Source organism: Mauremys mutica, chromosome 2 (assembly GCF_020497125.1).
Source record: "Mauremys mutica isolate MM-2020 ecotype Southern chromosome 2, ASM2049712v1, whole genome shotgun sequence".
Classification (NCBI taxonomy): Eukaryota; Metazoa; Chordata; order Testudines; family Geoemydidae; genus Mauremys; species Mauremys mutica.
In genome coordinates this window covers 38,169,806-38,192,265 of record NC_059073.1, presented here as the reverse complement: position 1 = coordinate 38,192,265, position 22,460 = coordinate 38,169,806, and the positions used below count along the sequence as shown (strand labels likewise).

The 22,460-nt window shown below is 42.0% G+C and overlaps 1 protein-coding gene across 18 annotated transcripts in view; it reads left to right on the top strand.

The window, feature by feature from the left end:
- RIMS2 (regulating synaptic membrane exocytosis 2) overlaps positions 1-22,460 on the top strand; it is a 799,605-nt gene that overhangs the window by 472,737 nt on the left and 304,408 nt on the right. For 10 of the 18 annotated variants that reach the window (XM_045004555.1, XM_045004552.1, XM_045004551.1 and 7 more), the window contains one exon: positions 20,000-20,130. The exons of 1 other annotated variant lie outside the window; for it this stretch is intronic. In XM_045004555.1, the coding sequence (XP_044860490.1) occupies positions 20,000-20,130 (131 nt within the window). Of the gene's footprint in view, positions 1-6,227; positions 6,276-19,999; positions 20,131-22,460 lie in introns of all 18 variants that reach the window. 7 more of the 18 variants (XM_045004549.1, XM_045004557.1, XM_045004550.1 and 4 more) reach the window with 1 other exon arrangement.

Genomic DNA, 22,460 nt, shown 5'->3' with positions numbered 1-22,460 from the left:
CGAGAACTCAACAAATTCATGATAAAACTGAAGTTCCGCATGGTAACCCTGGGGACCATTATTCCCTCCCTGGATCCGGGAGACTGGTATGCCGCCTTCGATATGAAGGACGCGTATTTCCACGTTGCAATTTACCTGCCGCACAGACGGTACCTCCGTTTTGTGGTCGGCCATCAACATTTTCAGTTTACTGCACTCCCATTTGGCCTTCTACAGCTCCGCGTGTGTTCACGAAATGCATGGCCGTAGTCGCCGCCTCCCTCCGCCGTCGTCGGATACACGTATACCCGTACCTCGACGACTGGCTCATTCGAGGGATGTCCCAGTCACAAGTGTCGCAGCATCTGCACGTAGTCAAAGACCTCTTCGGGAGTCTCGGCCTCATGATCAACGCAGAAAAGTCTACTCTAACACCCACACAGAGACTAGACTTCATCGGAGTGACTCTGGACTCCAATCTGGCCAGAGCCTGCCTCCCACAGTCACGGTTTCAAGCAATGGCTTCCATTATTCGAGGTCTTCAGACCTTCCCGACGACGTCGGTATGCAACTGCTTCCGCCTGGTAGGGCACATGGCCTCCTGCACCTTCGTGACCAAGTACGCGAGACTACGCCACCGCACCATTCAAACTTGGCTAGCTTCGGTATACAGGCCGCACAGAGACAGCCTGGACTCCGTACTCACCATTCCGCAGGAGGTCCTGGACTCCCTGACCTGGTGGCTGAACCCCACAATAGTTTGCAAGGGGATGCCATTCCACCCACTGAAACCCTTGATGGCCCTAACCACGGACGCATCATCTCTGGGTTGGGGTGCCCACCTCGAGGGCCTTCACACTCAGGGTTGCTGGTCACCTCAAGAGCTGTCTTTGCACATCAACGTGCAGGAGCTGAGGGCAGTCCGTCTAGCATGCCAAGTGTTTTGAGACCATCTCCAAGGCCGTTGTGTATCAGTATTTACGGACAACACAACGGCCATGTTTTACATAAACAAGCAGGGCAGAGCACGCTCCTCCCCCCTTTGTCGAGAGGCCGTTCGACTCTGGGATTTCTGTATAGCCCAATCGATCGACCTGGTAGCGTCCTTTCTCCCCGGAGTCCAGAACACTCTTGCGGATCACCTCAGCAGATCCTTCCTGTCTCACGAGTGGTCGATCCGCCCGGACATCATCTATTCGGTTTTCCAGAAGTGGGGCTTTCCCCACGTCGACCTCTTTGCTTCTCGCGAGAACAGGAAGTGTCAGAAGTTCTGCTCATTCCAAGGCCTCTCCCCGGGCTCGATGTCGGACGCATTTCTGATGCCGTGGTCGAGCTGACTGCTGTACGCTTTCCCGCCGTTCCCGCTGGTTCACAGGGTCCTGATAAAACTCCGCAGGGACAGGGCGCACCTGATCATGATCGCTCCAGCGTGGCCCAGGCAGCACTGTTACACCATGTTGCTCGACCTGTCGATAACCAGCCCCATTACCCTGCCTCTCCTCCCAGGCCTTATAACACAGGATCACGGCAGACTTCACCACCCAGACCTGCAATCCCTGCACCTCACAGCATGGCTGCTGCGTGGTTAAACCCATCCGAGTTACGTTGCTCTACTTCGGTACAACGAGTTCTACTGGGTAGTAGGAAGCCTTCCACTCGGTTAACATATCTGGCCAAGTGGAAGCGTTTCTCCTGCTGGTGCGAAACGCACAACGTCACTCCTACCGAGGTCCCGATCCATTCCATCTTGGACTACCTCTGGTCTCTCAAACAGCAGGGCCTGGTGATATCGTCATTGAGGGTGCACTTGCCAGCCATCTCTACCTTCCACCCAGAGGAGAGTGACCACTCCGTCTTCTCGCACCCTATGGTTTCTAGGTTCCTCAAGGGCTTGGAGCGCTTATACCCACAAATTCGCCATCCCGCCCCAACCTGGGACCTCAGCCTGGTTCTAACCAAACTTATGACTGCCCCATTCGAGCCACTGGCGACCTGCTCGCTGCTATACCTGTCCTGGAAGACAGCTTTCCTTGTAGCCATTACATCGGCTAGATGAGTCTCTGAACTTCGGGCTCTCACGGTGGAACCACCGTATACGGTATTTCACAAGGACAAGGTGCAGTTGCGGCCACATCCGGCCTTCCTCCCTAAGGTTGTATCGGCCTTTCATATCAACCAGGATATCTTCCTTCCGGTCTTCTTCCCGAAGCCACACTCTTCACGACGAGAGCAACAATTGCACTCCCTAGACGTCCGTAGGGCGCTTGCGTTTTATATTGAGCGGACAATGCCCTTCCTTAAAACACCCCAACTCTTCGTCACAGTGGCAGACCGAATGAAAGGCCTACCTGTCTCCTCCCAGAGGATTTCATCTTGAGTGACGTCATGCATCCGTACCTGCTATGACTTGGCCCATATTCCATCGAGCCACCTTACCGCTCATTCCACCAGGGCTCAGGCTTCTTCTGCTGCCTTCCTGGCTTATGTTCCTATCCATGAGATACGTCGCACAGCTACCTGGTCTTTGGTCCACACCTTTGCCTCACATTATGCACTGGTCCAACAGTCCAGAGATGATGCAGCCTTCGGCTCAGCAGTTTTGCATTCTGCAACATCTCATTCCGACCCCACCGCCTAGGTAAGGCTTGGGAATCACCTAACTGGAATGGATATGAGCAAGCACTCGAAGAAGAAAAGACGGTTACTCACCTTTGTAACTGTTGTTCTTTGAGATGTGTTACTCATATCCATTCCAAACCCGCCCTCCTTCCCCACTGTCGGAGTAGCCGGCAAGAAGGAACTGAGGGGCGAATGGGTTGGCAGGGGTATATATCCGGCGCCATAGCGGCGCCACTCCAGGGGGAGCCCAGCCGACCCACCGAGTGTTGCTAGGGTAAAAATCTTCTGACGAACGTGCACGTGGCGCGCGCACACCTAACTGGAATGGATATGAGCAACACATCTCGAAGAATAACAGTTACAACGGTGAGTAACCGTCTTTTTTCAAAAAGACTGAGCATCCACAACTCCCATTAAAGTTAATAAAAGCCCTGACTACTTGGCACCTTAGAAAAAGGGGCCAATTATTTAGGCGTCTAAATGTGGAGTTAGGTTCCTAATTTTATGCATTTCAGTTTGCCCTAATGCCCCAAACAAAAGTAAGAAAATCTTTAGTGTGTGTTTTTGGAGGGCAGTGTTTACTGAGTTGATTCTCATCTCTCAAAGGCTGTGATATAAGTGCTATTTAGACACTTTGAGTGTGATGCAGTCCCCCTATATTTTGCATTCTCATTCCCTGTTTATTCTTTCTCATCACTCATTTTCTCTTCATTGCAGTTAATGTCTCTATACTTATTCTGTAACGGGAAAGGCAGGCTATGTCCTCTGAGGATATACTGTAAATCCAGAATTGACCATTAGGGAGTAATGGAATTTGTTACCAGACTCACTTTTCCAACAAGAGGCTGAGAGAATCAGCAGGAGATCATCTTGCCTAATAAAAAACTAATAATAAATATTTACCATGTTCAGATACATATTTCATTTAAGCTAATTCTGTGTAGTTACACAAAAATTGTGTATGTTATCATTTGCTAATTTATTTGAATAATGTATTGTCCATGTTTTGCAGAGATTTGGCTTCTTTGCAGGGAGTAACATGTAGTTATTTTTTTTCATTATTTGCTTTACTTGCTGCCTTTCTCTTTACATTTCACTTACTTATTTTTCTTTAAATTTATTTGCTTTCATTTGCTCCAAAAAAGCAGCATTTGAGTCTTGGTGCTGTTTGTTTCATTACTACATTCTGGCTATTTCTTTGGCGCTTCATGAAAAGAATAAGTTGGAGACCGTGCTGCAGTGGTTAGAATTAAAGATTGAAAAAAATGCTCTTTAGTACTCAAAAATGAGTAGATATGTAAAATCACAATTACTCACTTTTGCACCAAATGGAGAAGCCCTGCAGAGAAGATAGATCTGTCATGTATAAAGTATATCATTATTTGCCTATACAATTGAACCCCATTAAATCTCTATGCACCTCATTATATCTAACGTATATTCAGCAGTTAAAAACATTATAACAAAGGTATATTTCATCACAAATTAATTTCTGTGGCCTACTGGAAAGGGGATTGATAGGTGCACTAGTCATAATGATGTGCATAGATTGTATGTTTGTTGAGGGAGATGAGGTTTGATTGGTTCTGTAAAAGAAGGGAAAAAATTGGAACAAGTTGGTATTTATTATTGGTTGGCTTATTTTTGGAGGCTGCATTAATTTAAAAAACAAAACCTGTTTTAACAAAGGCTGTCTCTGTGTTTTAGAATTGTTCTTTAATGGCATATGGTAATGTCTAAGATTGTTTTAGGAAAATCAGTGCTGGATTACCATTGTTAACCTAGGGCCCAACCAAACCTGTGATAAGCACCCCTGCTCTCAGTTCCCACTGCAGTGAGTGAAAGTTGAGGATGTTCAGTTCATTGTAGGGGCAATTCAGTCTCTTAGGATTGTGACCTGTCTGTGAGGCTAAAGACATTGGAGCAGACCTGTAATAGAGGAACTCTGTATTTTTTTTTAAGTTGTTACTATATAGGACTATCATGAAGACCTTGAAATCCTATTTTTTCCTTTGGAGACAGTTTCTGACAAATTCACTCACATTGGGCTAGATAATATTATACTTTACAGTCTATCTTGGGTGAGGGACAGTATGCAGCTGTGCCACTGAAGGAGCAGACCACGGGACAAACTGTGACAGAGGGTATGTCTACACTGGAGCTGGAGGTGTAATTTCCAGCACAGCTAGATGTATGTGCACTAGCTTTGATTGAACTAGTGTGCTAAAAATACAAGTGGCATGGGTGGCAGTATGGGCTAGCCTCCCGAGTAAATGCCCAGTGTCCCGGCTGGATTTGTACATGGGGAGTAAAAACTTAGTATCCCACCGCTCATGTTGCCACTTCAATTTTTAGCATGGCAGCTCAACCAAAGCTAGTGTGTGTGCATCTACCCACGCTGGAAATTACACCTCCAGCTCCAGTGTAGATGTACCCTGAGAGAGTCACAAAATCCTCTTAGACTCCCCCTTGCTTTGGTGTGAGTTTCTTCTCCTCTTTTCATGGAGCAGCGTATTCCAGCAAGAAAAGCCACCTCCCACTTCCTGCCCCTCTCCACACCTTTTCTGCCTTACAGGAAGGAGTGCTGAGCAAGTAGTCCCTTCTTTCTTGACCCTGTGGTAGAGCAACAGTCTTAGCTGGGCCAACCGATGAACCGTGTTGCTGAAACAATTTTTATAGTGGGGATGCTGAGAGCCATTGAACCAAACTGTAAACCCTGTATATGATGGAAACCACTTCAAGCCAGAGGGTGCAGAAGCACCCCTACTTCCAGCACCTATGCTGGTGGAGTGAATGGGACTTTCTTTCTTTCTTCCTTGCACAGCCGTATCTAGCCTATTGGATAATACCTTACTCTGTCAATAGTCACACTGAAATCCTTGAGATTACCTGTAGAGGAAGGTAAGAATAAGGTGACAGAACGGTCAAATTGTACAGAGTGTGATTCCTAACTATTGCTACATTTTTCAGGACTCATTTCATGCAAAAGTTTTCTGTATACACCGTATGTCATTCCTGTTATGACTGGTAGGGAATGGAAATACATTATCACACCTTTTTCCCACTGCTAATATCCAACTGCTCCACCTTCAGTTTAAGGGTTGCTACAGCTTGTATGAGGGCTGCCGATACAAATACTACTTTAAACTGTGGAAAAGGGGACTAAAACCTGGTATTGCTGTATTAGTTTCTAGCCTCTCCGTGCACACTTTAAGCTTTCTGACAGAGATATTCAGTCTGAATTAATATTTTCTATTCCACTTTTAATTCCCACTGTACTCATTTTTTGCTTTTAGTTAAGATTATTTCTTAATCTGTTGAAAGTGTAATCAGTAGACAGACATACAGGGTGAAATCCTGGCTTTGTTGAAGTCAATGTCAAAACTTCCACTGACTTGAATGGGGCCAGACTTTCACCACAGAGTTTTCACATGCTTCAGTAACAGATGTGCAGATTTAATTTATGCACTGCATTAAAATAGTTTGTTCTGGATAACTATGTCTTTGGTGTAAAACTGTGTTTAAAGTAATAGTTGTGTGTATTTGTTTTTACTTTTGGTCTTTTAGTTTCCAGCGTGTTGTCTTTTTTGGTTTTGTTTTATTGCTTTTTCTTTAATTTTGCTTACCAGAGCCAAAGCCTTAGTAGAAGAACAACGCCTTTTGTTCCTAGGGTTCAGGTAAAGGCCTCGTCTGCCTGACAGAAACTAAAGTTGTGTTTTTTTCTTTTGTTTATTTTGGAAAATGCATAGTAGGAAAACGTTACGTTTTGGTCCATTTTCCCATTGTTTTAATGTGTTGCTTCAAACCATATTAACAAGTTTCATATCATCTTGTGAGCAGCTTGTAAAATTCTGCATGGGGGTTAAATATTACATTAAAATTTAAAGAGACAATTAGCTTTAGTTTTGCTACTTTTGTGATATATATTTAAACTCACACAGGTTTCAGCAGTGATAATGGCTATGTGTTCTACATACATACATACATACATATATACATACATACATACATACATATGTATTTTGTACAAGTAGTAAATAATCTTGTGCTATGGATATTTGATCTCATTATACCAAGGTTGATGTCTCTTTAAATCATTCATTATCATTACTTAACACATCCTTTTTTGCATTTTCCAATTAATAGTAGTTCCTTCAGTGGAAGATTGGCAAATAAATTTGTACCTTGTCTAAAGAAATGAATTTTTTGTATATTATACTCAATACTTGCATTTTGAAAAGTAGGATGATTTAATCAAAACCTGATTTAATTAAAAATAATTTCTATCTGCCTCTTATCATTGAGTTTATGGAGTTTTACAGACCTATTTGGGTACAAGTTGTTTGCCTTTTTTCATTAGGAAGCCCTTAAGGTACTGTAGATTAACTCAAATGTAGGTTGTACTAATACGTTACAACGCTTCTGTTGTTTTGCTGCATGGTTTTTTCAGTTTTTTGTATGTAGAATATTACCTGCTTTTGTTACAAAATATTTTTATGGAAATGTTCATCTTTTGTTTGAGAATTGTATAATTTTTTCTTATATTGCTCAATCACTGCCCAAGGAAAGGTGAAAATGAAAGGTTCCAAATGATGAGAGTGAGATTTTTAATTTTCACAGTGAAATGGAGAAGTGACCATAGTATTAACTTGAAGGGAAACATTACATGAGATAGGTTAGACGGCAGAAAATGGTTTGGCTGGGATTAAGATTTAATAAGCTAAGCATACTGACTAATGTTTCCCAACAATTTATGATTTCCCTAAAGTGGTATATACAAATGCATAAGTATAAGTTCAGAATAAAAATGTGAGAAAAATTCAGAGCAAAGGGTTAAAAGCTTGGTAATAGTGTTTAAAATAATTATTCTTACTATGTGCTACTGATATGTACTGGGCATCTAGTAAGAACTTCAGTGCAGATCCTTTAATATGTGACTGATAATACTGGTTTATAAAGGTAGTAATCAAAATGGAAAACAAAAGTTATATACAAATTCTAACACAAATTGTTAAAAGCCCAGGAAGGCTAAGTACTGGCCACTACCTTATGTATAATTTAAATAATTCATTTATGTTTCTCTTCTGCTTAGATATTTTCAAAAGAAACTTGAATTATTTTATGAAGTATTATAATTTAGAAGGGTCATGTGGTAGCCCATCATTTTTAATTACATTAAATATGACAAAAATCCTGATATAAATCCCATTTAAAATAATTTGTTTCATTACAGTATGAAAGGTATCTTTATTTGATCAATGATCGTGTTACTCATGATTAAGAGAGTAAAAATAACAATAATTCTGTATACAGCATACACAACAAATGACATGAGTGTGTAAGGAATAAGCATCTCCAACACTGATTATTTATTACAGTTCTACTAATTAAGGGCTCTATTCAGATGAAATTTTATTTTTGCACATTGTACACGGAGCCTTTACAGACCTCTCTACATAATCTTCTACAGAGTATAATTCTGGTCAAAGAGTCAAATGTTGCTTGGCATGGTTCTCAGGAAGCTCATACTCATGGCTTTGACAACATTATCCTAACTAGCATGAGAGACAAAGTCATGCCTCCCAATATGCCCATATTCAGTAGGAAGGTAGATGGATTAATCGGGATTAGTGTACAGACCTCAGGGATGTTCACACATCACTGTCCATACCTATTCATTTAATCACTCTGAAAGATGGTGTGTGCCCCTGATTCCACTGTCAGCTTCCCCACTGTTCACCCACACCCTCCCACCTCTCACCATCACCACCACACTCCATCTCTATCCCCTGAGTCCTTGGGTATTCTTTTAAGCTTCACTTCTACTTCGATGTATTCCACACCTGGGCATGTATGTTATGTATGCACACCATGCACCTGAGTCTGGAAATTTTTGGTAAGCAGTTTCCATTGGTCTGCACATGTACAGTTATTTTCCAAAATAAGAGTATAAAGGGCAGTGTGGCTAGACACCTCTCCAGTTCCTTCTTATCGCCGCATGGCCTGAGTTGGAATCCTACATGTCTACTTCAATCTTCCTTTACTGTGAACCTATGAATACATTTTGTAAATAGTTGTTGACAGTTTGGTACTTTCTTGTGGTTAGCACACTAACACAGTTAGTTTTATTCTTCCTGCTCCAGGGAGCTTCTCCCTTCGAAGAGGGACTTAGCCACGAGTTCAGGGGTTCAAGAACTGTGTCTCCTCCTCCTATTCCTTCTCTGTCAATGACAATCTCCAGCACTGCCTCTATTGCCTTGCAGAGGCTCATATCACCTCCAGTTTGCAGTATCTGCAGCTCCTTCCCTCCCTGAACTCATGAGGGACCAGAATTTGGTCTGCAGAAGCACTCATGGAGCAGCCCATGAGACCCCATTCAGATTCAGGCTGGGAAGACCTACCTATATAACTGTAAGAAACCATGATGGGGATGATCATGTCTAGTGGTCAGAGCCATGGCAGTTGGGTCTAGTGGTCAGAGCCAGGGTCAGCACTGGAATTATGAATCCAGAGTGGGGTTGGAGTGAGGCTGGAGTGATAGCAGAGCTGGAATAGGATTAGGAATAGGGCTGGAACGAGAGCAAGGCTGGAACAACTCAGGCTTTGGGAGTCTGTTGCCACCAACAGGAAGGAGTGAGTTCCAAGACCTGGAGTGATGTTGAGCAGAATGAGCTGCTGTTACTCCTGTGGGGCTTAGATACCTACCTTGGGAGTTACCAGATCAGTCCCTGTCTTGTGGATTGGCTGGAGCCCAGCACAGAAGTGACTTATCACCTTACACCAACAGCCTCAGATAGTGAGCAGAGCCCCTCTAAACATGAGCTCCAGAACTGAGGTAAAACTCTTAAGCCTGAGAAATCCTCTCATAAGAATAGGGACATGAACATAGAGATATGGTCATATCTTTACCTAGATATGCCTCTAATAGAAAGGATCCCTCCCTCTCTTGGTCAAAATTGGGCGAGTCCTCACGTGCAGGTCCTAAAGAATTAGGTCCTCAGAAAACTGTCCAAGAAGTAAAGATCAGAGGAAGAAGATCTGAGGGTATTGGCTCTGATGCCACCCCACAAACCTAATGAGCAGTACCAAGCGGTTCTGTCTGGGAGTTCAGTGCTGGAACCCTATCCAACAGCACCAACTGTGTGGGATCCCCTGAACACTAGATCTTCAGATGACTCAGATCTGCTGGTACCCTCCTCAGGAGCCCTTCAAACACCATAAAGGACCAAAGCCTTTGTGAGGTTCATGTCTATTTAAGAACTAATCTGCTACTCAGCTCAGTCTCTGGTTTCATTTTTTATTTTTAGCAGCTCCCCTTCCTAGTTAGACATGCTGGACCAGCATGGGTGTTTATTTCAATAAAAAATCATCTATCTCATGCATGGGCTTCTGACTCCTTCATGAGAACCCTAAAGAACACAACATGGTAGCAGAAGTGGTTGGACATACATGTTGGATCATGTGGTGTGAACACTGATGAAAAGAAAATGGAGCAACTAAGGGTTCCAGGGAAGCAGCAACTCTCCAGGCTTGCAGTGGGCAACTGAAGGAGTTTTGAGGAGCAACTCAGCCTTTACATGCTGGTGAGTGGAGTCACTGAGAAGTCATGTAAGCAAAAGGTACTCTTTCTAAATATAGTGGGGCCTGAGGAGTTAAATGTCTATAATAGTCTGCACTTGAGCCAAGCAGAGCAGGCTGATTATTATCCTCTGAAAGTTTGAGGAGTGCTGCATTCTAAGAAAAATAAGACTTTTGAGAGATATCAATTTCATATGTGGTCACAAAAAGAGGGAGAATCGTTTGAGGAATTTGTAAAGGATCTCAGACTGTTGAGTCAATTGTGTAATTTCAGAGGACTCACAGATTCCCTAATTAGAGCTCAGATAGTCATGGGAATCAGAGAGCTGCAGCTCAGAAAAAGATTGCTGGAGGATCCTGATCTCAAGATAGAAGAAGCAATCAGCATCTGCCAAGCAACAGACCAGGCTGAAGCTTTTGGAGGGAAAGCAAGGCACTGAAATAGTGGACAGGGTAACATATCCACAGATAAAAGAGCAGAGACAGAACAGAAATTCCAGGGAGACATCTATGAAACACAATCAGAAAAAGTCTGGAGAAGACAGCATAAAGAGATGTACATGCTGTGGTCACAGATATAGTCTGCAGCAGTGTCCTACCTTTGGACAATGTTGCAACAGATGTAAGAGGTGAAAAGTGTTATGCAAGAATTTGCAAACAAGAGGAGTGTGAATCCAGAAAGAAACATAGTGTACATTTGTTGCACAGAAAGGAGGATCACTACAGTGCAAGCAACAATGAAGAAGAACTTTTCATAGGAATTTTGCAAGAACTAACGGCATCAAATGACTGGACTATTATGCTGGAAACAAATGGAACCTCTGTGACTTTTGAATTGGACTGGTGCACAAGCCAGTGTTGTAGCAGACTCTATTATAAAAGATCTGGAGAAAAAAACAAATGTTGACAGCAAGCAGATAACACATACAGTGGAGTGATGATTCCTACTGTTGGTGAATGTGATCTTGAGGTAAAGGTAAAAAATAAAAATGAAAAGATTAAGTTTGTGATAGTTCCAGGGAAATGTGCATCTATATTATGGTTAAAGATGTGTACGGCGTAGCATGGGTATTGAAAAATGCAAAAGAAGGGCTAGAAATGTTCTATACTGGCCACAAATGAATACAGATAGAGTAAAATCCATGAAGGCTTGTGAAACATGCCAACAATACAGAGATAACCAAATAAAATGGCCTATGATGGTAAATGAAGACATTTTGTCACCCTGGTCCAAAGTAGGCATGGGTCTGTTTACTTATGCTGACAAGAATTTATATATTGGTTCTGGATTATTAGTCTCATTTTCCAGAAATAACAGGATTTGAGAACACTAAAGAAAAACATATTATTGTGAGTATCAAATCTATCTTTGCTAGACATGGCATACCAGAAGTGGTCATGTCAGCCAATGGACCACAATTTGATGGTTATGAATTCTCATATTTTGCAAGAAAATCGAAGTTTAAGCACATTACATCTAGTCCAAGATGTCCACAGTCTTATGGATCCATGCAAGAATCACACTGACCCTACTCTCCCTTCCTTCTGACCCTTCATGTCAGAATCTCTGGAGGAGGAGTTTGAGCCAGATCCAATGTTTCCAATGGGTATGCCACCCTCCTCACTGTTGAGGCAGTTGTTCCATCATCTCTCTCTCCACCCAATGACCATAAGCAGCACCAGGAGTTGTTGCAGAGGGTGGCTACTGAAGTCCAGATACCTCTTGAAGAGGTCCAGGACACACACCAGAGATTACTAAACACCCTCCAGCCTTCTAGCCCTTCAAAGGTGGCCTTTCCAGTTAAACAAGCCACTGACATTTCAGTGTGGCACACCCCTGCCTCTTGTGCCCCAAACCTGAAGAAAGCTGAGAAACAATATTTCATGCCAGCTAAAGGGGGCAGCATTTTTATTCACTCATCCAGCGCTCAAATCCATAGTTGTGCGAGTGGCTACAGAAAGGTCCAGAAGTAGTTCTCCAAGACTACCCCTACTGATAAAGGTGTTAAATGCTTCAACCTTTTGAGTAGGAAAGTATTCGCTGTCTAGTCTCCAATTTACAGTTAAGTACCAGGCATTGCTAGCAAAATACAATTTCCTGAACTATGCCAAATTTGCAGACTTTAAAGACAGACTTCCCCAGGTAGACAGGGCCCAGTTTCAAACCCTTATTGAGGAAGGCAGGCTAGTGGTGAAGACATCTGGAAGAGGGCACTTGGTTTGGGGGCTTTCATATAGACATTAACTCATCCCACAGAAGGTTATATATAGACATTCACCCATCCCACGGAAAGTTCCTCAGATTCCTCATTGGGGAGGACCACTTATAATTCAGAGTACTTCCATTTGGGCTAGCTGCAGCACTCAGAGGCTTCACAAAAGTCCTTTAAGCAGTGGCAGCTTGGATAAGACAAAACAGTTTCACCATCTTTCCATATCTTGGTGACTGGGTCCTGATGGGCAGATCCAGCAAGGAAGTCCAGTCGGCAATAGCATTCCTACTCCATCTTTTCTCTTCCTTAGGAGTCTGATTCAACCATGAAAAGTCTACTTTAACCCCTACAAGTTTGATAGGAGGAACCCTAAACTCAACTACAGCAAGAGCCTATCTCCCCACCAAGAGATTCCATGTTATGAGTGATCTAATAAAACAGGTCACCCTCAGACCGTGGACCTCAGTCAGGGCTTGCCTTTCCCTTCCTCAGCCACATGGCCTCATGCACCCACATTATACTATTTGCCAGGTTCCATCTAAGCTGCCTATATACTTGGCATTAGTTCATCTACTCACCAGAAAAAGACAACATCAATGCCAAAGTAACAATTCCACCAAGGTTTTGGCTTCTCTTGCCTGGTGGACAAAGTTGGAGAAAGTTTGGGTGGGTATTCCTTTCCTCACACCTACACCTATAATCACAGATGTCTCCCTGTGAGACTGTGGAGCTCATATGAACAATCACACTGCACAAGGCACCTTGGCCCCTTAAGAGGCCAGGATACACATCAACTTACTGGAATTAAGAGCAGTCTGTCAGGCCTGCAATGCATTCCTCTCACTCATCTGATCCTGACATAGCCAAGTAATGTCAGACAATGTGATTAATGTGTTCTACATAAACAATAGTTGGGAACAAGATCTCCCCTGCCCCATGTGTAGGGACAGTTGACCTCTGGAACTGGTATCTCAGATATCACATAACTCTCTCAGCAGTATACTTACCAGGCATTCAGCACTCCCTAGCAGACAGTCTCAGCAAACATTTTTCAACAGACCAGGAATAGAAGATTAATGATCCTGTTCTCAATGAGATCTTCAACCAATGGAAACTCTGTCCTGGGATTGCTTTGCCTCACAAGGAAACAGTAAACTCACCCATGCTGCTCCAGAGCAGCTCTGGGACAAGGCTGGAAGAACAATGCCCTTCTGTTACCCTGCATTGACCACTTCAGGTACAGCTTCCCTCCCATCCCACTGATACTATAGTCCTGCAAAAGATCCCTCTTGACAGGGCTTGGGTCATGCTCATTGTGCCCAAATGGCAGAGGCAGTTCTGGTTCTTGGGCCTCCTGAGGATTTCATCCTGTCTGTATACCGACATCTGACCATTTCTGGATCTGCTGATGCAGCACAATGGCATGATCAAACATTACAATTCAGGGCCACTCCAACTCAAGGCCTGGTATTTGGATGAAGTGCTCAAGTTAAATAGCAGTTCAATCCGCTCTCAACCAGCGCTGGAAGGATTCTACCAGGAAATATTATTCAGCCAAATGGAAACATTTCTCCTTTTGGTCATGACAATAGTTATCTTCAGAGTCTGCTGGGGTCCCTGCTATCCTAGATTACTTATTTACCCTTAGGACATCAGGTTTCTCTATCAGTTCCCTATGGATCCATCTGGCAGCAATCAGTGCTTTTCCTCCTGTCACAGACCAACTTGTCTGCACTCATCCTGCAATGACTAGATTGCTGAATGAATTTATTAAATCTTTTTCACCGGTGGTGAAGCCAACACCTCAGTAGGCCCTCAACATTGCTTTTTCAGTTCCCACCAAACCTCCATTCAAACCATTAGCCACTTGCTCTATGTCCCATCTCTTGGTGAAAGTTGCCTTCCTAGTCACCATCACATCAGCCAGAAGAGTGACTGAACTGGCAATGCTCATGGCAGATATGCCATATGCCACCTTTTATAAAGAGGTGTCTCTTTGCCTCCACCCAAAAGTCACCCCTAAAGTAGTTTTATAGTTTCATGTGAATCAAATCATCCTCTTACTGGTATTTTTCCAAAACCACATGCTGCTGATAAGGCAAGAAGGCTTCACTCCCTAAACATCTGATGTGCACTGCCCTTTTATCTGCAGAGAACAAAAGCAATTAGAAAGACACCTAGACTTATTGTTGCTTTGTGATCCCTTATTGCTAATGTGGTCCCTATTCTAATACCCAACCTCTGTCCCTTCTGCTGCGGATCATAGCCAGATTTGCAAATGAACTGGAGAGGCATCGGTCCACACTGTCCTTTATACTCTCAGTTTGGAGCATGAAGAGAACAACTGTGAATGTACAGTCCAACAGGCACTGCTTACTTAAAATTTCTGGTGTGTGGTATGCATGCATACACAGGTGTGGTATATAGATAGGGTCCACACACTTCGAAGAACCACCAGTTTCAGGTAAGTAACCTTCATTTATGTTCCCAACAATCAGAATTTTTGTTCATTATTATTTTTTTCACTGCAAAAAAAGCTTCCTGTTTCTCTTTTGCTGGCATCCTCCTCCTTGATCTGTGCTGGTTATACTGTTTTTGGAAAAGTACAAGCTTGTATCTTGAACTCTGATGTATTCACATCTTTGTGTATCAGTTTAACTCTTAGTAAAGTTTTTTAATGCATACCAAGTGCTGTTAGGCAATATTTTCCTGGGAAATTATATAGTCTTAAACATATTTCCCATTCACCATCTTTAATTAGCCTGATAGCCAGAATTGTCTCTGAACTCCTGTTCTTCCTTACCTTGCAGTTTCAATTTGCCACACAAATATCAACAAGTTTAATCAAGTATAACAATGTATACACTGCCAATATATCAGTGCTGGCAAACAGGATGAGCCTGCTAGAGAAAACATTTATGTGTAGGTAGGCACCTTGAATAGCTATGATTTCCTGGCAGTTATGCCTTTAAACTAGGATCAATCTAAGGGCTTGTCTACACTACTGGCCAGATCAACGGGCAGCAATCGATTCAGTGGGGGTCGATTTATTGTGTCTAGTATAGCAGTACTCCACCTCAATGAGAAGCGCAAGGGGAATTGATGGGAGTGCGTCTCCTGTCGATGCACTGCAGTGAAGACACTGCGGTAAGTAGATCTAAGCATGTCAACTTCAGCTACGTTATTCATGTAGCTGAAGTTGTGTAACTTAGATCGATCCCCCCTGTAGTGTAGACCAGCCCTAATTTGTGAGTGCTTGGGCATTATCTTAAGTTATTCATGTGTGTAGTTTTCCAGAAATCTCCATAGAGAGCTTTGGTTTTTCTTGTTCACAAGTGTTACTAGGAACAGTAACATTTCCAAATAAATACATTTCTATAGCAGATCAATCCATGACATTCCATTGTGCATGTAGACAGGAAATATAGGTGAAGTTGGTTCTCCTAGCTCAGCCGTACAATACTCTTTCCTGCCCTCAGTAACAGCTGCACCCACTGTTACCTGTTAGCACTCCTTCTGTACTTGTTCCCAGCAGGCCAGAGAGCAGCCAAGACAGCATTAATCTGGTTTTGGCTATGCTCAGGAGCCATTCTTTATTTTGGGAAGGTACTCAAAAGCTCATGTCAGCTACACTACAAACTTCCCACATGAAGAGTAACATCTGCATTTATAGAAGCTTAATCTAAATAAAAATTTAAACAAAATCATCCTCCTGAGGTATCATTTGTTTGAAAATGACACAAAATAGAAAATAACATATTATTTCACCTACAAAACATTATAATTATAAAAATAATTGTAATGCATAAAATAATTATGCACATTATATATAAAAGGAGAAAAAAAACAAAACTCAATACCACCTAAGGTTGGTGGTGCTAACCATAGTCATCTCAGAGCCAGAGTTTGTATGGCAAAGAATGCCGGTAAAGCTTGTGGTCACCTTCAACTGTGACTTCTGCATGCAGTTATGTGAGAGTGCATCTCCCCACCTCAGGACATGTGCAGCAATGATTGGAAAAAATCAGTAAAGAAGTCAAAGATACCATAATGTTAACAGGTATAAATACATTCTCTTTTTACATCTGTAAGATACAACTGTCTATATAAAGTATATCATATATTATACACACAACGTGTGCCCCTACCCAACATTAAAAGAATATTATTAAGGTTGCAAAGTCAAGCACTCAAAAATTTCAAAATGCAAGAATTAAGGTTGTCTGTGCAATCTTAATCCAGTCCCTTTATGCCTATGCATTATGCTACAGTCTTTCATTACATTATCACATACTATATTTTCAATTGGACCTCGGGCTCATTCAGTGCATAGGATAGACAGTGCTTTATCAATGAGCAGTTATTCAATAGTTATTTTCACTCCATTGTTCAATGTCTGGCTCTAGACCTTAAGTACTGCACACTATTCAAATCCTGCTCTGAAGACAAAATTATCATGGGAATATCTGTGGTGCTTATCACAATAATATCTGAGTGCTTCACAAACATTAATGAATTTGTTTTCACACCAGCCCTGTGAGACGGAGGTGTATGTGGGGGGTGGCATTATCCCCATTTCACAGATGAGGAACTGAGACACAAAGAGATTAAGGTCAAAATAATCCACTAGTTTGGGTGTCCACTTTGAGATGCCTAGTATGCCTGATTTTTCATACTACTTAGCATTATATAACAGTTAATATGTTCAAAGCACAGCTTACACTGACTTCAATTCCAGCTGTGAGTGCTCAGCCTTTCTATAAATAAGACCATGGGGTCTCAAGTTGGGCACCTGTAGAACACAGAATTAGTGACCACCTATAAGAAGTTTGGTTTAAGTGATTTGCCCAGCATTGCATAGAATCTTTTTGACAAGGCAGGGATAGAATCCAGTTCCTGAGGGGAGTATTCAACTGCCTTAAAAATGAGACGCTCCTTTTTCTTCCTGTAATTCCCTGCCTCATTCACTATAGACCTTCCAATTTCTGCAACAGCAGAAGCAGGGATCATGCATACAATAGCTACCTTTATTATGTGCATGGCTCCTCGTAAGATCTGCCTCCCCTTTCCCCTCACCTCTTCCAACTGCCCCAGTGGTTACCAGTCTCCTCTTCCAGACCCTGCCTCCCCCTCTGCTCCTCATATAATCACCGTCTTCTTTCCCTCACCACCTACTGAACCCTGTCTTGTTGTGTTTCTCTCCTGGGCTCCCACCGCCAGTCTTCTTTCCCAGCCAGTCCCAATCTCCCCACCTCAACCTCAACTTCTAGTCCCACTTTCCCTCTTCCTCATTCCAGCCTCCTTGTCTCAATCTGTTCCTGTAACCTGCCCCTCTCAGTCCTTCTCTTCTCCCTCAGCATTCCAATCAGGCAGCTTCCTCCTCCATGCTGCCTGGGCCCAGCAGAGAGGGCTTTGAGAACATATGTGAAACCAGCTCCTTGCTCTCAGTTCTAGTGCCTGGTCTGGCCTGCAGCAACCCAGAGCAGGGAAAATCCTGCTCAGGTGTGTTGGTGGTAGCAGCAGGGGCAACCCATATAGTACTCTTTGGTTAGGCAGGGGTAATATTGACAGTGCCCCACCTGCAGAGCTCTCTGCTTGGGAGTGATGTGGTGAGGCAGAACCTCCCTAATGACCTGTCTGTGAATGGGTGGAGTTTCCAAGACATCTTTTCGGTCAGGGACAGCCCCTCTCAGAGCCCTTTGCTGAAGGAGACTCAGTGATTCCTCTAGTTGGATGATGAGAAGTGGGCACTTCCCAACAGAGGCCTACTGCATGTAGGATAGAGTAACACCTTTCCCAGGACTGTCTGTTGAAGGGTGCGTGGTAAAGGAGGCACCCCACAGACTAAGGCCACCTTTGCTGTGGTGTTGTCAGTGCAGCCCTCCTCACCCAGCTGTCCAACTTGAATGAACATCAATCCTCAGTTTGGGGGAATGTTGCTAGAGCCCTCTGAATTGAGTGGTTGGGGGAACAGCCCTCTAGAGCTCTCTGTGTGAGTTGAAGATGTTGAAGGTAGCACTGCTCCCTCCATCTTTTGTTTGGAGTAGTCATAGAGCCACCTCACTGGGAGTATAGAGGTGTCTCCACGAAGCTTCTTAGTGAGGCCCCCTCTTCCCCTGAAGAGAAATTTTAGAGGAAGTGATAGTGGGGAACAGAGGCCTCCTCCTTCCTTTGAGCATCCTTTTGAATATAACTGGCTGATGTTAGGCACCATAGTCATGGACCTGGGAGGAGAGAGGCCTTGGCCTACCAGAAAATAAGTAGAGTGTTTGTGGTCATGTTCTACCAAACTCACTGAAGTACTGGGAACTACAGAAGCCTGAGCCAGCCTTTTGTGTTTTTGTCATATCACCTGAGAAGTGTGCCAGCTGCCAAGGCCTATCTCTGGTTGCCTGAAGACTAGCAGCTGTGGTGCCAGCTGAGGTGCCCCTTCACCTGGCCTAACCAAAGAGTGTGAGTTGGGATCAGCAGAGGTAGCGTCAGCCCCAGCCTCCTGCCCATCAAGAGTTGTGGTGGTGGCAGCTCCCATCACAAGATTTACCTCTGCTGGGATGTGTCTGTGCCTGGAAATGAGCTGCTATGGTGGGTGTGGAGTGACAGGAATGAGCACTCCCCTCCTGGCTTTAGTAAGTGCCACTAATAGCTGCTGCTTCCTCTAAAACCTTTAGATCTTCTTCTGTCTGGAGCAGACTTTCTTGTACAGAGCCTGTCTGAATGATGTCAAAGTGATGTTATCACACTATCATGTGATATCCTGATTATTTTTAATACTTAATCCTGCTATGGCTACACCATTTACCCCTGAAAGAGTGCAATGTAAGAGTCTAATGTAGATATGCCCTGTATGTGAGCAATATATATTTAGAAGCATAATGTTTAGGTTGGAATGTCTAAATAGCAGATTGTTATGAGCTTCTAATACCTGCAGTTAAAGGGATACTCCATGGCTAATCTAGCTCTGAGATTAATTAATAATAAATACAACTTGTACAGCTAAATAAAATAATTTTTGGCCTGTTGGTTTGGTTATTATGCTGAGTTGGATTGAGGAGGGAATCATCATAATGAAACATTCACCCACCCTTTCATCTGTTTGTGGAAGCTCCTGAGAACTGAACATAAACATGCCTCCAAAATTATTCTGAATATCATTTGAACAGATCCATAATGCCTATGGCTTCATTCCATAGTCTTTCCTTCCCAACAGGATATGAAACATTCATTCATTGTGAATAGAGCCCTTAGAAATGGCAAAATATTTAAATGTAGCTAAATGTAGCTAAATACCATACAGCAGAACCCAAAACTACAAAAGGAACATAATTTTAAACAGTTCACTACTTGGAAATCAACGAGAATGAAGTAATATACACATATGTTTGTTTTTTTAATGAAATAACTTTTGCTACACATTGAAGTTATTACAGTGTATCCTTTCATTTTTCTGCCTCACTACAATTTACAAAATGGAATACAAATAATCTATGTTGTGATAGTCAATAAAACCATCACAATTGAGGGGTTGAAGAGTAAAATGCATATTGGGAGGAGGAATAGTGTGCTAAATTGTTAAAGAAATTAGCTGACTAATGCATATTTTCTCATTACAGATAAAGCTGTGGTATGACAAGGTTGGTCATCAGTTGATAGTCACAATATTGGGAGCAAAGGATCTTCCTTCAAGGGAAGATGGGAGGCCAAGGAATCCTTATGTTAAAATTTACTTTCTTCCAGACAGAAGGTAGGGTCAAGGGAAAAGTAAGGGATATGTTAGTAGAAGTTAAAATAGATATTCAGATGGCATGCAGAGTTGAAAAGAGATTGCTAGCTAATACTGGTCATACATGAGATCTTATAGAATAGTCTTAAAGAATGGAATTTAGTGATTGAACATGTATAACAGTGAAGAACAGGTTTTACATTTCTTTGAATACTATTTTCTGTTGATAAAATAATCTAACAGAAGTTAATTTGATTAACTATTGGGTGGAAAACTAAAGATAAATCTGTCTGCATTGCATGAGGAGCTGTTGTTTGCAAATTCTGTTGTTAATATTTTAAGGCCATATTATCTGGTAGGTTATTCTTGTGTAGAGGACAGGAAATTCCACAGATATAGATTCATTGAATTTCTGACTGATAATTTCTTCAAGACATTCATTTTCCCCCCATCCCCATCCCCACAGCAAAACAGGAAGAGGGTTTGGCATCCAAAAACCATGAGTCTCAAATTGTGATACTGACAAGTTAATGCTGATGAGGACCCAAACCTGTGACATGCTGAGAACCCTCAGCTCTAACTGTAGGCCCTTCTCACTACACAGTATTGATATTAATTTACACCAGTAATCCCCATGGCATTTAGGAGAAGATGATGGTGTGATGGGGCCTTTACCGCCCCTGCCCTCTTTTATCTCAGTGCTTGATTCTGTGAATGTAGTTGTTTCCATTGGGTCAGAGGGAAGGGGAACAGTTAGAGGAGTCCCTCTGATTGGAACTGCTCATCTGTGTTTCCTCTGCTCTTGTTGGCAGAGGGGAACATTTGGCTTTATTTTGTGGTATGTTGTGAAATATAGCAGAGGTTTGCTGTAAATTATGGAATCAGTATATGAAAAACTGATTGATGGAGCGATAGAATAATATGCATCTTTAAAATAAGTATTTTTACTGCATTTGTTTGTTATACTGTACATAAATGTTTCCCAGCCTGGAGATTCTGCCTTCCTATCCATCTCTCCTCAGCCCTGTCTGGGGCAGAGCCAGTTAACCTTAAATATTTAATTAGAAAGAATTGTCTAATCATGAACGGTGCTAAGTACCTTCAGTTTCCATTGATTTCAATAGGAATTGAGGGTCCTCAACTCCTTGCAAGATTGCCCTTTTCATCTTCACCATATTCAGTATGGTAAAGTAACCTGAAATAGGATAAAATGGTGAAGTTAGCCGAAGAAGAATGGTTTATCCATTTTATGTCAACTTGGATACTGTGATATCTTTTATGCATTGCTGTATTTCAAAAGCTTTTTTACAAAAAGGTCCCGGTTAGGCCTCTTTACCTTAAAAGTTTTTAAACCATTGGCCTAATAAAATATACTGGTCTAGATCCTCAGCTCATGCAAATCGGCATAGTATCACTGAAGACAATGGAGTATGCAAAGATCTGCGCAAGCTGAGGTTCAGATTCATTGTTTTATTATATTTATCTTGTCCACTTTTTTGAAGATCAATATTCCCACCAATAATTTCTGTTTTCATAGGGTTAGATAATTAGAGCTTTTATCGTGCAATGATGGTCAGGTGATGAAAAGAAGAAAAAAATTCCCCAAATATAATATAAAATAAATAGAAATATATTATTAAAATAAAATAATGTATAAAATACCAATAATGATATATTTTGGAATTTTACTATGATTTGGTAATGTTTTACAAGAAATACTTTGTGGTATTCTTTTTATTTTCTTTTATGTGAGGAGTATAGAATTTTTCCTTTAATTATTCCTGGTATTTCCTCTAATATATAAAAGAAACAGCAGTTTGTCTTATTGAATTAGTTTTCTTCTGACAGCCAAACTGCTTTTTCTCTCTGAAGAATAAACCTAGTAGGCTAAAATAAATCTCCTGTGCATGGAAAAGTAACCTGCTAGAGGAAAAGTGCAGTTAAACAACTCAAGCATTTAATTAGGTGAGCATGTGAAGCTCTGACTAAACAAATTTCAGTGGAAAAACATGTCCAATGTAACTTAGTTCTCTATGGTGAACAAATCTTGAGTGTTGAAATATGCAATTAAAATTCTTTTTTTTAACAATTTAGTTAAATATGGATAAAATTCAATTACATAGTTAACATGTTGTTCCAACATCTATCTACCAGGAGTTTACAAATAACACAATTGTTATCCATATAATTAGTATGTTATACTTAGAGTGTTTGCAAATGTGCCAGTATCTTAATTATATTGTTAAAAATATATAAATTAGTACCAGGGCCGGCTCCAGGGTTTTTGCCGCCCCAAGCAGGAAAAAAAAGAAGAAGCCGCGATCGTGATCTGCAGCTCTACTGGCGCCGCT